General features: G+C 52.6%; 1 protein-coding gene across 2 annotated transcripts in view; it reads right to left on the bottom strand.

The window, feature by feature from the left end:
* The window catches only part of Scn4a (sodium voltage-gated channel alpha subunit 4), a 45,940-nt gene that overhangs the window by 6,343 nt on the left and 21,879 nt on the right, over positions 1-17,718 (bottom strand). For both annotated transcript variants that reach the window (XM_052193921.1, XM_052193922.1), the window contains exons 11-21: positions 17,268-17,421; positions 15,348-15,586; positions 13,349-13,522; positions 11,975-12,331; positions 6,232-6,711; positions 4,141-4,276; positions 3,632-3,786; positions 2,712-2,885; positions 2,160-2,282; positions 391-669; positions 69-122 (exon numbers count right to left, since the gene is read on the bottom strand). In XM_052193921.1, coding sequence (XP_052049881.1) covers positions 69-122; positions 391-669; positions 2,160-2,282; positions 2,712-2,885; positions 3,632-3,786; positions 4,141-4,276; positions 6,232-6,711; positions 11,975-12,331; positions 13,349-13,522; positions 15,348-15,586; positions 17,268-17,421 — 2,325 coding nt within the window. The remainder of the gene's footprint in view (positions 1-68; positions 123-390; positions 670-2,159; positions 2,283-2,711; positions 2,886-3,631; positions 3,787-4,140; positions 4,277-6,231; positions 6,712-11,974; positions 12,332-13,348; positions 13,523-15,347; positions 15,587-17,267; positions 17,422-17,718) is intronic.

Genomic DNA, 17,718 nt, shown 5'->3' with positions numbered 1-17,718 from the left:
GGTGGTGGGGGTGGGGATGGCAGAATGGACCACTGTTGCTGCTCCTCCAACTCAGAGACCCGACTCACCTCCCGGGAGTCCACAGCTGCATACATGATGTCCATCCAACCCTTGAAAGTGGCCTGAGAGATCACGGCAGGGCGTGAGGGGAGGGGCTCCACCACACGCCACCATTCATGTTCCCCTCCCTTCCCTGATCAAGCCCACTCCCAGGACCACCTGCCACCCCATTGGACGGCATCAAGTGTACCAGAGAGAAACGCTACCTCCAGGTCCCGGGCATTGCGAACAGGGTTCCCACCCCGAATTAGCAACACTGGGCTCCTATACGATGAGAAACAACCAGGCCCTTCTACCCATTTCTGAGCAGGCTCAGTGGGTGCCACTCACCACCTGAAGGAGGGAGAGATAGCCCAGACCCACGTTGTCGTAGTTGACCTTGACGTTCATCCAGCGGACCTGGCCTGTGTACATGAGACTCTCACACTCGGACTTGTTGTTGACCACAGAGATGTCGAACCTCTCGGAGGTGGTTGTGTTGACGCAGTAGTAGAACTTTCCAGCAAACAAGTTGACCCCCATGATGCTGAAGATGAGCCAGAAGATGAGGCAGACAAGGAGCACATTCATGATGGAAGGGATGGCTCCCAGGAGGGCGTTCACCACCACCTAGGGGCCAGGGTGGTGGTTGGGGTCATTGCTAGAGCCACTCTCCATCTGACAGGGAATGCCCAGCTAAGACCAGCTAGGGGACCATGCAGGAGCTAAGCACTGCCACTTAGGAAGGGGCGGTGTTAGCCAGCCGCAGTGGGAGAGGAGTCTGCTGGGGTCTGTGTGTGTAGGGTAAAGGGTAGGGTTAGGAGCTCCCACACTGGTCTTCTAGAAAGGCTCTCTGCTTGACTGGAGACATCAAGGCAGAGTAAAGGTACCAGGCTTCTCTGGAAGCAGCCAGGTCATGGCTCACAAAGCAGAAGACAAACATTGCTTTCTCAGCCCCCATAGGAAACTCAGCCCACATGACCCGGCCTGGCTCAGTGCTTCCGTGAGAGACACAGAAATGGCATTAAAAAAAAAAAAAAAGCCAACTAGTTCTGTGAAGCAACAGGAATCAGGACCAGACCCCTGACCCTCACCAGCCCCGGCCATATAGGCTGACCACACTGCATTAAGTCTTGGCTGGATCTGAGAACCGCCACTGCCCTCCTTTAGAGCTTTTGAGACAGGGTCTCGTGTGTTCTGCCTGGACTTGAACTTGCCATGGAGCTGAGAGAGACTTCAAACATTTGTCACTGCCTCCTGAGCGCTGGGGTTGGGGGGAGGGTGCCACCACACTTCATGTTTGACTCTCAAGGGGTTGTCCTGGGCTTACTGGATGTCAGGTAAGCACTCTACCAACCAAGCCTACCCTAGCCTGATTAGTTTCCTTTTAAGTAAGAGCTATGTCATGACCTCTAGACAGAGTTGGTGGCAGGAGCAGGGGTGGGGTGGTGGTGCTGTGTTTCTTCAAATCACTCAGTTGGCCACGAGCAGGTTATTTCTCTTAGTAGACAGAGGTCCCAGTACTAGGACTGGGGGCTAGCCTTAGACCAGCAACTTACGTGAACTGGGGAGGGCAGGGAACTTGGTCTGAACCTGTTGCTTCTCTGGAATGAGTCTTGTTTCCGGGAGCTCTCTCATCAGTGGGGGAAGCCCCACTGGTCCTGCCCTGTGTTTACCTGTCACTTCCTCTCTCACAGGTCTTTGGGGGGATCTTTTCTAAGGTGCCCCTGAACCCAAGGATATGGCTCCATGCTCAAGAGGGGCAGGCTCAGGGCTGAAGCAGAAATACTTGCTCACGCTTGCGTGCTCATGTCACAGGGCCCTATTGAGCTAGGGGCCTCCATACTCCCTTCCTCTTCTTGGCTCAAGCCTTCCAGGCCACTGCAGTAGCCTCTGCCGCCCTCCAGTGGTGGCAGAGATTCATTTGGAGTCTACTAGAACCTGGGGTGGGAATGGGGCTACCTGGAGGTGGGTCACAGCCCTAAACTCTAGACCTCAACACTTTGATCCTTCTGCCTGGCCCCTGTTTGGCAGGATTATTTCATGCACCTTGTAAGCCTGCCTGTGGGCAACTGTTCCCACATCCTGAACCCTCCTCAGCACCCCCATCCAACACTCACCCTCATGCCCTCAAATCGGGACAATGCCCTCAGAGGTCGCAGGGCCCGGAGCGTGCGCAGGGACTTGATGGGCCCCAGCTCAGAGTAGCCCAGCCAGTTAGCCACCAGGCTGATGATGGAGACCTGGAAGAATTGTGTGTTCAGGGAGTGACTTTCTTCTAGCCTGGGACACATGAGAGGGGTAGCCTAGTTTCTGTGTATCTCCTGTAGACAGATGGATAATTCTATCTGCTGGCAAGAGTAAGTAGGCTTGTGGCCTCTAGCACCCTTAGAACCAGAGTTCACGTCAATGATGTCACCTACAACCATAAATGGGAAGGACAATCTCCATCTCCTATGGTTCCGTGTCTATCAAAAAGCATATAAGAATTTGTCTTACACAGGCAGGGATCATAAGGCCCCAGGCCTAGGCTGTCGTGTCTGGGAAGGAAGAGGCCGGTCTACAGGGAGCAGTGCTGGCCTTAGAGGTCTGCCTGTGTAGATCCTAGTTCCAGAGCCTAGGTTCCCTAAAAGTCATGACATTTGGCTATATGGCCAGATCGGGGGACTCACGTCCACAATGAGGAAATCGAGCCAGCACCAGGCATTGGTGAAATACACCTTGAAGCCGTAGGCCACCCACTTGAGCAGCATCTCCAGGATGAAGATGTAGGTGAAGACCTTGTCAGCATACTCCAGGATGGTGCGGATGACTCGCCGCTGTTCAATGTAGATATCCTCGAAGGCCTGGGGACATCCGTATGACCCACAATGGCCAGGAGCTCAGAAGCTGGGCAGGCAAGCTCTGTGCCCCATCCTGCCTGTGCTTGCAGACTCCCAGGGGTCTTCCATGGGACATAGATTATGCTACCTCTGGGCATCTTCCTTCCCCATCCCTATCATTGGGAGGGGCAAGATTCCTGGTAGGGAAGGAGTCTTAGTTCTCAACTATCTGCTGGGGGTTGACAATAACGCATCTTCAGTTCTGTCCACTTGTAACTCCAAATTCCCAGGGGCCACCTACCTCCCACTGGCTGAGGGGACAGGGTCTTCAGAACAAAGGGCCCAACCTTTTACTTTAAGAAATGAATGCTGAGCCTGGGCAATGCCTTATCTGTGGTCCCAGAACCTATATCAAAGCTAGGTGGCAGTGGTGACCTGCCTGCAGTCCCAGGCCTATGGAGACAGAGACAAGGAAATCTCTTGAACAGCCCAAACAGTGGAGCTCTGAGTTCAGTGAGAAGCCCCGCCTCAATGCAAAAGATGGAGAATGGAGAAAGACACCTACCATTCACAACACACACACACACACACACACACACACACACACACCCACACACAGAGCTAATATATTCTAGAACATCTAGAAACAAAGATGAGTTCCCCTCTAGATTCCCCGAGTTTGGCCGGGTCTGTCTGCCTCCATCCTTTTTAGGGGAGCAAGGCGCCTCTCCTGCTCCCGCTCTGCTCTGTCCCCTGGGGAGGGTGCCTACCAGGGCTCCGCTGCTGAGCAAGATCATGAAGACAATGAAGGTCTCAAACCAGTTGTGCTCAACAATCTTGAAACAGGCCCTGCGCAGTGTCCACCACATTTTCCCACGGCCCTGGGAGATGTCCACATAGAGGCAGGGGCAGCGCTTCACACAGGCTAGGAAGCAGGGTAGTGCATGTCACTGGCCTTTGGACGTTTCAGAACGCACCTCCCCACCCTCTGCCGTGCTGCCCCAAGACTGCGTCCCCCCACACACACACACACAACTGCTTCCATCTGGTTCACACAGGGGCTTGGGGACTCTCTCTACAGCCCATACGTCACTGCTGCTAAGATTAAGATGCTTCACAAGCAAGCTCAGGACATCAGTTGTCCCCATGGTCGCCCATCTCGACAAGCCTTGGCTCTCGGGCTCGGGGGTTGACTCCCCAGGTCAGGCAAGGTGAGCAGCACTGTTTCTGTAGCTCTCCTCCGGCCTAGGTGTGGGCTGGCCTGTAGGTGCATCCTTACCCTCTGTGAAACATTCCTCAGGCAGTTCTCCCTCAGGGTTCTCCTCAGCCTGCTCCTCAGGGTCCTCTTCCGGGGGCTTGTAGTCAGCTGTGCTGCAGACGGAGGAGTTCTCGTCGTAGAGGGGCTGTAGTGGCTTCTGCAGGGACCACAGAGCGTGTGACTCCTGGGTCCCAAGAAATCCCTTCATTCTCCCAAATAGGTGGGGTAGTGTGGGAGACCGGAGAGAAAGAAAAGAGTAGAGCAGGATCCACTCATTCATTAGTTCATTCATTCATTCACTCATTCATTCACTCAGCCCTTACAAAACCACCACTGTGCCCCGACAAAAGCACCCTAGTGACAAAAATGTCTTCAGTTCTGCCCTCATGGTACTTGGCATCTAGGAAAGCACAGAGGAGACCTGGGGAGGAGAGTAGGGAGGACGGGAGATGGGCTAAGGTGTGGTTTGATGGGGGGGGGGGGCTGATTGGCTCGGCCCAGTGGAGTCCTAGGAGGTGTAGGGATATATGAAGGGGTCAGCAGAAGAAAAGAGACCTGAAGGTGCTTTTGCAGGGGCAAGGTTAAGAAACAGAGCCAAGATGGATCTGGGCAGCCACAGCTGCAGAGATCAGGCACATGGTGCCCCCAGAGTCCAAGCCTTCCCACCCCCAGGGTCTATTTGGCTGAGAGACCCAGAAAGGATGGAAAGTTTTTCCCAGCCAAGGGCTCCAGTGTGGCGCCAAGGGAATCTGATCACGGTGGGGGCAGGGCGTGGGGCTGGAGCTCTGGCCTAGCCAGGCCTCCTCCCACCTCCTTGTGCTGTCCCAGGCCAGATTCTCAGGCTAGCCTCTGCGCTTCAGGGAGATCCTTCATGGAGAAAACTCTGAAGGGAAAGATGAATCGGGCAGCTTCTTCCACCTGTGTGTGTGTGTGCATGTGTGTGATTATGTGCACATGTGTGTGTGTGTGTGTGTGTGTGTGTGTGTGTGATCTCATGCGCACATAACCAGGGCACTAGTCAAAAAGCCAAGAGTGGGTGGGTCGTGGGTCCAGTTGGCAGAAGGGAAACTGAGTCACAGAGCATTTGGTCAATCGGGCATACCCTGGACTGCTGGCCTCACCCTTGCATGTCAACTCCCAGGAGCCCTTTAAGTTCTGCTTGCTGCTCCTCAGATATCTCGCCTTCCCAGAGTCACAGACCTACCACTCTCTAGCTAGCCCCACCCCCACCGAGTTCCTCATACCGAGGTCGAGGTTGGTGCCACGTTTCCTGGGGTATTTATAGCTCAGCAGGCACTCAAGCCCCTGGTAAGTCAACGAACCACATACTGGTGTGTGTTGGGGGCTGGGGTAAGGAGTCAAGAGCTTTTAGGGCAAAGTTCATCAGGTTCTAGTGCCCTGACAGACCTGGGGCTGAAGGGTGCTATGGGTAAGTGTCCCTTGCTCCCATCACGTATTAACCCTCCTATTAGGGATGCAAGAAATGTGAGAGGGCTCAGAGGCAGCTCACTCCGGCAGCCCTCACAGGGTCCCAGACTCTACAGGTGATCACCACCTGGGTCTCCCAGCTCCCGTTGGGTTCTCTTACTCCTGTCCTTGTATCCTTGACCTGGCCCTGGTACCCTGTCCTACACAAGGAAGATTGGAACAGCCCCAGAGGAATTCTACGTAAAAATGTGACTAAGCCATTATCAGCCAGCACGGGGGGCCTCAGGGTTATGGATTAGATCTGAACCTATTTGGAGCAAGACTTAGCAGGGCCTTCAAACCCAGAGGAGTATTTAAGAGAGGACTCTTGGGTTTCCAGGGGTAGAGCTGAGATATCACAGATAGGAACATCTGTCCAAGAATGCCACCTGGTGGCAGAAAGGGCTCAGGTAGAGTTTTGGCCTGGCCAATTATAGCAATCATGGTACCTTCTGTAACAAGTGTCCATTTCATAGTACTGTGCGTGAGCCACACTGCACTGCACTTGCCATGGGGCAAGGACCTTTCACAGATGAAGAAACTAAAGGCCAGAAAGGTTGTGTGACTTGTCTAAAGTTAAACAAAAACTTAAAGCTGGGTCTTATTGACCCTTGACCTCTGCAGCCAGACCCTCAATGGGCGTACCTTGATGTCCTCAGGCTCAGAGAAGGTGTCAGTCTCCTCCTCTGTGGGCATCTCCAGGTCGGACTCCTCGGAGGCAATGGGCACCTGGATGGTGAGGTAGGGATTGTTGATGAAGTTAAGGTGATCCATCTCGATGCTGGAGCGGGGGCCATCACTCAGGCCCACGTGGTTCAGGATATGATTGTCTTTCAGCTCCTTCTTCCCGTCTTCTTCCGGGGGCGGCTCCTTCTTCTCATCCTCGGGAGCGCTCTCCCCATTCTCCCCCGCACCGCCGGGCTCGCCGAGGCTAAGCATTATGTCCTTGGGGCTCAGGATCTTGCCACGCAGCAGCCCCAGGAGGAAGGTTTTGGCAAAGCCGATGCCCCACTTGATACGCCCGATGGCAATCTGTAAGTTGTTCATCTCGCCATCTTCGTCTGACGCTGCCAGGCTGTCAGCACTGAAGGAACTCAACAGGAGAGCCAGGAACAGATTCAGGACCTGGGAAGCGAGGGGCAGATGGTCTCAGGCCAGCCCAGATCTGAGGGATACCACCTTCATCCATCATGGGAGTCCTCAGAACTATACCCCAGAACTGCCTCACGTTGGGTGCTTAAAAGGGTGCCATCCACCGGGCGGTGGCGGCGGTGGTACACATCTTTAATCCCATCACTCAGGAGGCAGAGGCAGGCAGATCTCGGTGAATGTGAGGCCAGTCTGGTCTACAGCGTGAGTTCTAGGACCAAGAGGGTTGTGTAGAGACTTTATCTCAAGAACTATCAAATAAATAAATAAATAGGGATGCCATCTAGTGAGGTCCTTGTGACTGCCAGTCGGAGGGTGGGCTGCTAGTATCATTCCCACCTTGCAAATATGGAAACTGAGGCTCACTCACATCTGTCATAGGACCCTGCTGCTCAAAGCAGTGACAGGGTCACCAGATGACAGAGGCTCTTACTGTGGCTGTCCTCTACAGAAAAAGAGGAATAAAGCTCAACTCCAAGCTCCTAAAACTTTTTAGAATCTTAATCTTTTTAATTCACTTTTAATGGGAGGTTTTAGGTAGCCCTTGTTGCCCTAATACTCACTACATATAACTTAAGCGGGCCTGGAACTTGGGGTCTTCCTGCCTCGGAGTTCTGGGGAGTGGCATCAAAGGCACGTACCACCCCACTTGCCTGGAAACCCTAATCTAATCACAGATTTTCCCCCTCTTGGATTAAATAGAACTTGTAAAAAAAAATAAGATGTGTGTGTGTGTGTGTGTGTGTAGTGTGTAAGGCAATGCTCCCTGAAACTGGAGTTATAGGAGGTTGTAGCTATCAGGTTCTTTCACACCCAACATTTGTGCTAAGACTTGAAGCTGGTCCTCTGTAAGAGCATCAGTTGCTCTTAACCACAGTACTTAAATGAGGCTGCCCCTCCCCAAGCAGGGGAGCTCAACTGGGGGTCTGCTCCCCTGCTGCTTGTCCCCTGCCACTCCAGTAGGGGCATCTGACCTGCAGCTTCCCTACCCACTCTAGTTTCCTTCCCTCATCTCTGCTGACTGGGTCTTAAAGGGTCACAGGTCAACCCATCCACTCCCTCCATTTTACTGTCCAAGGGACAATGACTACACACCTACCATATGACCTTGGGGCACCCACAGCCTAGTAGAATCAGACCTTCGATCAGACAAATCCAATACTGTGGTTAGAGGTGGCAATAGAAACTAGGGGGTAAATTTTAGCAGTGTGCTCTACACTTCAGCTTTTTAGCTGTCCCGACATCCTATGCCTCTGTTTCCTTATCTGTAAAATGCAGATAGTTCCAGCACATTGTGATTGCTAGAGAATCAATACAAATAGGACACTTAATAGGTACTCAAATTAGCAGCTATTATGCATGCTGTGCAAGGTATAAAGACTGAATGAATGGCCAACCCCAAAGTTGGGCTAGCATTTTGTAAATAAGAAAACTGAGTCCCCAAGAAGTGGGATGACTTGTCCTAAGTCAGACAGCATAGCCGGGACTAGATCTCAGGTCTCCAGTGTCATTATACAGCCTTAGAGGGCACCATTCCTTTATACTACAAGATGAACTGTACCCCAGGAGGCTTGCAATATGGTGGCCCTCCCTCCCAAGAGTCTTTGAACAACAGCGTGAAGGTGAAGCTGTCTGGGGTGGTTAGTCATAGCTTCTCCTGACAAGGGCATATCTGAGTTCTTACTCTCTTGGGTATGAGGGAATAAGGGAGCTTATGTGTGAGAATCTACTGTCCTTGACTGTCTTCGCGAGCCCCACTGCCTGGCACAATAAGCGTCCTCCAAGGTCTTCTTGTCACTGTCTTAACAATAAGGTTAACATGGGATCTCTAAAAATCATGTTAGAATCTTTTTAGAGGAGTGAGCTCGAGGCCACTCCACATCCCATATCTTCCCGCCATTGCCCCCCACCCACGTTTACAGGTCCTTCTTCTCCCTCTGGGGAGGGGACACCCAGCTGCCAGAAACACATCTGAGATGGGAATTAGCTGCTCTCTGGGTCAGCAGGGTTTGCACACGGCTCCTGCCTGGGACAGAAATAGCCTCCTCAGGCAAAGGGGGGGAGGGGCAAAAGAGGGAGGGCACGTTCCCTAGGAGCCTCTGTGGGGTCTGGTACTCCTGTCCTGGTCCTTTACCTTTTTACAGTAACCCAGAGGAAGTGATCAGGTGCCATGGGTGCAGAGGGTAGGAGTGCTCACGAGCCCTGGCAGGGTGCCTTGGTGCCCTCTGGCAGACACCTGCTTCTCTGAAGCCTAAGAAGGAGGGGGGTGGGAGGGTGAGAGGGGACAGCACCCAAGGAAATGAGCACACGGTCTCCCTGGGTGGCTGCAGGCCATCTGAACATATGGAGGAAGTCACAGAGATGGGCTGGAAAAGAGTCGGCAGGGTGTGGTGTGTGTGTGTGTGTGTGTGTGTGTGTGTGTGTGTGTGTACACAGAGGCAGTGCAGTGTCATGACTACAGATTCAGGAGTCAGAAAGCTTGGCTTCAAGTATGATATCTCTGAGTCTTTGCTTCCTGGTCCAGCCCTCCCGGGGTGGTGAGGACTAAGTAAATACTCAGACCCAGCACAGGGCTCTAGGCAAATGCTTGAACAAGTGCTGCTGGCACCAAGGTCACCGAATCACCGCCACTGTCACTATTGCTCTGGTTACTACAGCCCCACACTCAGGCTCTAGTCTCAGCTCAGCATCTCAAGAGCTGGGCCTCTCTGGGCAATGCCTCCTCCAGTGTGGAGACAGTATTCCCTCCCTCACAGAGCTGTGGAGGAGGATTACCAGAAGCTTTAGGCTACGGCTGGAGCCTGCCCCCTCCCAAGGGCAGGCAGTGGCCAATTTTATTATAATGATCATTCACCTAAAACCAACCATCTGTAACATCTGGCCTCCTTGAACTTAGAGCCTAAGTATTGAGACCTGTGCCCTGTGACCCTTATGACCACACCATTGGGTATCCTTGTTTTCCAGGTAGGAAAACCAAAGAAAAAGAGGTTAAAATTATTGGGAAGCATGCATCAGTGAGATGGCCCAGGATGCAAAAGGGTTTGTCACAAAAGTGTTCTCTCAGGGCTGGAGAGATGGCTCAGCGGTTAAGAGTATTGGCTTCCAGAGGTCCTGAGTTCAAATCCCAGCAACCACATGGTGACTCACAACCATCTGTAATGAAATCTGCTGCCCTCTTCTAGTGTGTCTGAAGTGTCTGAAGACAGCTACAGTGTACTTACATATGATAAATAAATCAGTCTTTTTTTTTTTTTTAGTTTTTTAGATTTGGTTTTTTCCAAGCAGGGTTTCTCTGTGTAGCCCTGGATGTCCTGGAGCTCACTCTGTAGACCAGGCTGGCCTCAAACTCAGAAATCCAACTGCCTCTGCTTCCCAAGTGCTGGGATTACAGGTGTGTGCCACCACTGCGCGGCTAAATTAAAATTTTTTAAAGTAGACGTGATGAGCAAGCTTGCAAATCTCAATGCTTGAGTAGCTGAGGCAGGAAGATCTTGACTTCAAGAATAGCCAAGGTTACATGGCAAGACCTTGCCTCAAAACACATACAGACGTAGACACAGACATACACACACACACACACACACACGCAGAGATACACACACACACACACACACGCAGAGATACACACACACACACACAGACACAGACACACACACACACACACACACACACACACACAAAACAACCAAACAAAATGTGGCACAAAATGTTCTTGACCACCCTTGTACAAAGAGCTAAGACTCCTAACTTTTTTATCCACCTCAGCCCTTAAATCCACACTCACAAACTTTTACTTCAAGCATATCATCCTCATGACTTCCCCCCTCTCAGAACTCCCTCCAGGGAACTGCAGGCCTGATTTCTCTCCTGTAGCTGTCCCACAGTCTCCTCCAGCTGAGGTGACACCCCCTCCCCCATTGACATCAGCCCCCAGCCAGAGCTCAGCAATATCTGAGAAGCGCTGACCCAGCAGTCCAGGATTCCTCCACTTTGTGAGGACCCGTAGGCCTCTGCCACCCTTTGTTGCCCAGGGCAAGTGTCAGCCACCACAGGGGCAGCTGGGGGCGCAGCACTAAGGGGTCCTGATGGAAGAGACCTGACCTCTACCCCAAGGCCAGCTAGACCTTTCACATCCTGGGCCCTCTCAGTGAAGCATGCTTCCCAATAATTTCAACCTCTTTTTCTTTGGTTTTCCTATCTGGGAAACAGGGATACCCAATGGTGTGTTCCTAGGGTCACAGAGCATAGGTCTCAAATGCTGTCCAGCTAGACCATGAGCCTCACCCCTGTCCTGCCTGCATCTCTTCCATGCACAACCCCACACACCAAACCCTGGCTGTGCACACACAAAGACAACCTACAAGCCAGACATGGTACACAGCTTTACTAATGGCACTCAGGAACCTGAGGCAGGAGGATTGCTGAAAGTTCTAGGCCAGTCTTGAGTTATGGAGTGAGTCTCAGAAACAAACACTGTCTCTGAGCCCGTGACAGCGGCAGTGTGTGGTGCTCTGAGCCTCTAGAGTTGGTGGAGCCAGACTCTCCAGGGCTGGGGCCAGGGAACCTGTTTTAAGAAACTCCCGCTGCTTGTTAAGCATATACATTTGAAGCTCACTGAGTGGAGTCATATAAAATTACCATCTCGGGAGGCGGGATGCGGAAGATAGACAAACGTTTTAAAAGTTTTTAAAAGTTAGATTTCTTCATTTTCTTTTATGTATGTTTTGCCTGTGTGTGTATGTATGTGCACCACGTGAGTGCCCGGTGACTGAGGAGGTCAGAAGAGGACATTGATCCCTTGAAGCTGGATTTAGGGATGATTAGGAGCCACCACGTGGGTGCTGGGAATTGAACCCAATCCTCTACCAAAGCAACAAGGTGCTTTTAACTGCTGGGCCATCTCTCCAGCCCCAACTGGTTTCTGTTTTTATTGTTGTTTGTTGTTTGTTTGTTTGTTTGTTTGTTTGTTTGTTTTTTACACAGCCTTGCTCTAGAGGCCAGGCCATAGGGGCACTCACTAACTGGCCCAGGCTATATTTGAATTCTCAGAGATCCCCTGTTTCATCTTCTGGAGTGCTAGAATTATGGTGTCCATCACCACCAGGCCCCCAAACACCAACAATTTTATAGAGCTATCCCTATAACGCACAGGCCTCTCAAATGAGAAAGAGAGGAACTGGGCATGCTTCATGTATTTCCTGCATTAGAGTCAGGAAGCCCCCCTGAAAGCCTCACTTACCACCAGGTTGCCAATGACCATGACCATGAGGAAGACGGTGAGGCACATGGCCTGGCCGGCCACCTCCATGCAGTCCCACATGGTCTCGATCCATTCCCCACAGAGGATGCGGAAGACGATGAGGAAGGAATGGAAGAAATCGTGCATGTGCCAGCGGGGCAGGTTGCAGTCTGAGGCAATCTTGCAGACGCATTCCTTATAGCTCTTGCCAAACAGCTGCATGCCCACCACGGCGAAGATGAAGACGATGATGGCCAATACCAGCGTCAGGTTGCCCAGCGCGCCCACCGAGTTGCCGATGATTTTGATGAGCATGTTGAGAGTTGGCCATGACTTGGCCAGCTTGAAGACGCGCAGCTGCCAGGCAGAGAGAATCCGAGATGGACGGGGCTTGGGGTCCACCAGGCGACCCCAGGGAGCCCCAGGAGGCAGAGTAATGTCCAGCAGTCTTAAACCCCTCCCTCCCTCCCTCCGATGAATGACTTCAGTTTGTCTCTCTGTTAATGGATGCTTACGCCCTACCCCCTCCTGTTACCCACGTCAAAAAGAAAGATGCTCTTATCCATTGAAGATACCGTTTGAAGTATTTACAAGCAAGACCATACACCATAATTTGCTTTAACATCTTCTCTCCAAAAAAGTAGATCATTGAAACAAGAATGAAGCATGCGGGGCTGGAGAGCTGGCCCTGCAGTTAAAAGCACCCACAGCGCGGACATGTGGCACACCGACACACACATACACAATCTAAAATATTCTTAAAGATAAAATTACAATGTGCTGGTGGCTGTTGGGTAGGAGGAAGACACCCCAGGAGCTATTACACTTTTTTTGTTGTTGTTTTGTTGTGTTTTGTTTTGTTTTTCGAGACAGGGTTTCTCTGTGTAGCCCTGGCTGTCCTGGAACTCACTCTGTAGACCAGGCTGGCCTCAAACTCAGAAATCTGCCTACCTCTGCCTCCCAAGTGCTGGGATTAAAGGCGTGTGCCACCACTGCCCGGCTATACTTTTTACTCCACTCTTTGCTCTTTGCACCCTCATGATGAAGTTTAAAAAAAAAAAAAAAGCAGTGAATTTCAAGGGGTAGAGAAAAAAAATAGTAATTCTTAAGCCCCAAGCTTGTTACTTAACAATGAGGATTTGTCTTCCTTCGGGTCTGCAACATGGGGCTGAAGTCTAAGGTTAACGTTGGTTCTCGGGGCTAACGTTGGTTTTCGGTGCCCAACCCCAGCCCTGGGTAATAGAAAGGAAGGACTCTCTTTCCTCTTTCTCCTAATTTACAGTATAGGTTCTGAGGGGCCAGACAGCATGCATAGGGCGGCCTCTTGGGGAATCTCCCCTACCCCCCTTACCCCCCCCCCCCCCGGGTCTGTACCAGACGGAAAGATCGGAGCACCGACAGCCCCTGTACGTTGGCCAGGCCCAGCTCCACCAGGCTGAGGGTGACGATGAAGCTGTCGAAGATGTTCCAACCCTGTTGGAAATACTCGTAGGGGTCCATGGCGATCAGCTTCAGCACCATCTCTGCAGTGAAGATGCCTGTGAAGACCTTCGGGGCGGGACATGGAATCCCTGTCACAGAGCCTCATGGAGAGATTGGCCTTGGGAGACTCCCCTCCCTCACCCCCTGGCAGAGGCTTTGGGGGCTGAAGGGCAAAGGTTTGAGACCCTGAAAGGGGGCATGGGCAGACACCCATGTGTGTGCATGTAGTGTCTGGTAGGAAGGGCATGTTATATGAACAGGTGGGTACAGCGTAGATGCATTCCTATCCATTTATGATCCTGTCACCACAGTCAAGTCGCTAACGACTTGGGTCTTTGGCCTGATCATAAAGTTCAACTTTGATGAAGTGCTAGTCACGTGGTCCTCGTTGGCATGCAGTTCTCTACAAAACTGGAGGGATTATCACAATCCTTCCGCAGGTAAGCAATTGGGGCTCAGGGACATGCACCCCAGCTTCCCTTTATGGCGGTCAGTTTCTCGGGTTCTCAGCTCAAGACTTCTCCTCTGTGCTCCAAGTCTCCCTACCAAATATAACTCCAGGACCTAGCAAACTTTACTCTTTGATTTGGAAACGTGTATCATGTAGTTCAGACGGGCCTTGAACTCAGTATGCAGCAGAGAATGACCTTGAACTTCTGACTGCCGACACCTTCCGGGAGCTACAATTACCAAAGTACGTGTTATCGTGCCCGACTTTATTCAGTGCTGGGGACGGAGGCTAGGAAGGCCTGCACATTAGAGACCACTCTACCAACTGAGCCACATGTCAACCACCTCGCAAGCTTCGATGGGTACAGGGTTTTGGGCAGGGACTAGAAGGATCTGCCTCCTCAACCCCAGAACAGAGATACCTGAAGGCCTCACAGCTCCTTAAAGTTCTCTAGGCGTGACCTCGCTCCTACCAGGCATCAGCTGCTCTGGGTCCGCAGCCTGCCCAGGCACACACCATAGCAGGTGCCCAGACGGCAGCACAGTGTGCAGCGGGTGGGCAGGCAGACAGGCCCTGCCCATTTAGACACACCCTGGCAGCTGTGCCAGGCCCAGAGCTCGCGCTTGCCTCCCTTGCCCAGCCTGGCCATGGCTGCTTCACAAGATAGACATGTCTGCGTTGAAGGCTGGGGAGTTTCATGTCTCCTACCCGGTCCTGCCCCAGCCCTCCCTCACACCCTACACTGTGAGTCTGCCTCTCCCTGGCGGTGAGGGGGAGGAGCCTCCTGCCCGTTGGCCTTGGGAGGTGGGATGGGACCGCCCGCCAGGCGGCTTTGGGAAGAGTGGAGCACAATAGGTCGGGGCTGGAGGAGGAGGCCGCGGCTTTTCCCTTTGTCAGGCTCCACTGGGGCCGGCAACGAGGTGCTAATGCTCCTAATGGGCAAGGCTAAGCAGTCGGATCAGAGCATGTCAACAATAGCTGAGCAGCAAAGGGCTTGGGGGAGCGTAGCGCGGTGAGTGGAGAACCGGGAGGCCCCTGGGGGTAGGGGAGGTAGACCCCGTTGCATTTGGATGTCTCTGGCTATATGCTCCCACTCCCAGGTCCCTTGGTCTCTTTTAGGTTCGCGACAGTTGAGAAACTTGTTACTTACCCATTCCACACCCCCACTCTGTCAACCCCAATTCCAGGAGATGGCCTGGATCCCAGACCTCCGGGAGCCCCGATCGATCGATCGATCGATCGCAGCTCACCCCACTCTCCTTGTTCCCAAATACGTTGAAGCTCAACTACAGTACGCCGTAGACCGCTACCTGTGCCTCCTCTGTTACGACTCACGCCAGCTGTCCCCACACGCCCTGCGTTTCCACACAGCTCAGACAGCCCCACATGTCCGCCCTGGCCTCCGATGACCACTCTCTCCTTCTTCTGGCCCCTCCTTACCAAGTTGCCCACGGAGAGCACGTTGTCAAAGTGCTCCGTCATGGGGTAGTGCTCCATGGCCATGAACAGAGTGTTGAGCACGATGCAGATGGTGATGCCCAGGTCCACAAAGGGGTCCATGACGATCAGGTGGATAATGTGTTTGAACTTCACCCACGGGGTGCAGCAGTTCCAGATGAGCACTTTGTGTGCACACTTGTACCACCACGGTGGGCACTTCTGATGGGCCTCTTCCAGCTCTGGAGGTGGGGTCGTGGCAGCGGGTTATAAGAGTGTCTGATGAAGATCCTCCGCCTGGCTCTACCCTGTCCTCTATCTAGCTCTTTAGTCCTCCTTGGCACTCCTCTCAATACGCCAGCCACTGACTGGCAGGCCCTGACATCTTCCCTATAGACGCCGCCTCATAGGGCATTGCCCCGTAAGCTCAGCTTTCTCTCTGTTCTCTTTTGCCCACTCTCTTAATAAGGCCTCTTTGAGCCTCACCCCACAACACTTCACTCCCAGGACCTGCTCTCTCAGAGCTCAGCCCCTCCAGCGCACGTCTTGGTAAGCCTTAGCCCATACCCCTCCCCCCAACTCTGCTTTGAGTGCCACCATTTTATTGAGTTCCCACAATGCCCTCCTCTCAGTGAGCTGGAGCTGAGCTAGTCTGCCAGCCTCTCGGGTCTGGGATTCTACCTGGGGAGAGAGAGATAAACCTGGCCTCTGTCTGCGGAGTCTTTAGGGAACACCGAGAGTCCACTTTAGGGGGACAGTCCCCAATGCTGCTGCTAGCCAGAGTTCCTGGAGGTCTTTCCTCCCTGCTGCTGGTAACATAGATCGCTTCAGACTGACCCCCAGATGTGGAGTGTATGGAATTGGGGCTGTTCCTTCGCGCATGGTCTCTGTGGATTTTGGGAGTGGCCTCCCCCTGGGCAGGCTCCCTAGTACTTAGCACTGGAGATTTAAGAGGTAAGCAGTATTGACTCCACCTATTTTGCAGGTGAAAGAAAGACACTAGGATGGGTAGCAGGCCCTTGGGGAGCCTGAGTGGGGCTGGGGTCCCACCGAGGAGTGAGAGGAGTGAACCTCTTTCCACACTGTCAGACTAGTCTGCCTGGGCTACTGTAGGTGCCCAATGTCTGAGAAAGAGACCAGAGAAAGAGCAGTGGAGGGGAGCTTACTGGGCCAGCTCTGCCCAGTTTCCCCTGGCTGGTTTTGTCTGGCAGGACACAGTTGCCTGAATGCAGAGTGTAAGGTCAAGTGAGATGGATCCCTCCAAAGGTTTACGGAGCCCTGAAGATCTCTGCTCTTATCACAGAGCAGCCCTGGGGTTGCTTCTCTGGCTCAGAGATTCTTTCTAGCTCCTTCTTCATTTCCTTCCTTCTTCTATCTCTATCGCTCCTCTCTCCTTCCCTCCCTCTCCCCTTCCTCTTTACCCCGCCATACACCCATCTGTCTTTCTTTCCAGTCAGTAATCTGTTCCCCCCATCTACTGTGCTTCTGTCCGCCCTGTCTTGTTACGGATTTTTAATTCTCCTGCTGAGACTTGGGGGTACCACAGGACTTGTGGAGAGTCTGTGATCCTACTTGGGGAATTTAACCATCAATTTTTATCCTGTACCCAGGAAATAATGAAGTGGTTTCTGGAACACCAGGCCTTCCTGGTTAGTATTATTAGCCTGTCCTTCCCTGTTGCCTTGGCAACCCCAAGAGCCCTCCCGGAAGCCCCTAGTTCCTGCAATGGCCTGGCCTTGCAACCAGAAATGGGCCAGGTTGACAGGACTATATTTAACCCAGCTTATTTCTTTGGTGTCAATATTAAGTTACTGCCCTCCTGAAGCTGGGTCCAAGCAGGCCCCACCCTACAGCTCAGAAGGCTGAGAGGCCTGGTGGGCAGCACAGGCAGAGTGGGAGGGGAAGGGAGCACAGGGCACTCACCCTCCATAGCATCTGAGATGGCACTGTCTGCACTGCAGCTTGGCCTTGGAGGCCCCTTCTCCCCGGATGTATCCAGGCTACCATTGCAGTCTTTGTTGTGGGTCGGGTCCCCATCTGCCTCTTCGCCACCTTCCAGAGCCTGGGCAGCCTTAGCCTGTAAGTCAGCAAAGATGATGAATAAGAAATTTCACTCTGAGGCTGGAGAGATCAAGCAGCGGTTAAGTGCACTGGCTTCTCTTCCAGAGGTCCTGAGTTCAATTCCCAGCAACCACATGGTGGCTCACAACCATCTGTAATGGGGTCTGATGCCCTCTTCTGAAGACAGCGACAGTGTACTCACGTATATACAATAAATAAATAAATCTTAAAAGAAACAGAAAAGAAAGAAATTTCACTCTGAGCCATGAGTGTGACCGCTCTGACCCTCAGAAACTCTTAGCTGATGTCAACT

The sequence above is a fragment of the Apodemus sylvaticus genome, chromosome 10, assembly GCF_947179515.1.
Source record: "Apodemus sylvaticus chromosome 10, mApoSyl1.1, whole genome shotgun sequence".
Lineage (NCBI taxonomy): Eukaryota > Metazoa > Chordata > Mammalia > Rodentia > Muridae > Apodemus > Apodemus sylvaticus.
The sequence above is the reverse complement of the archived record's forward strand: the minus strand, read 5'-3'. Positions and strand labels throughout refer to the sequence as shown.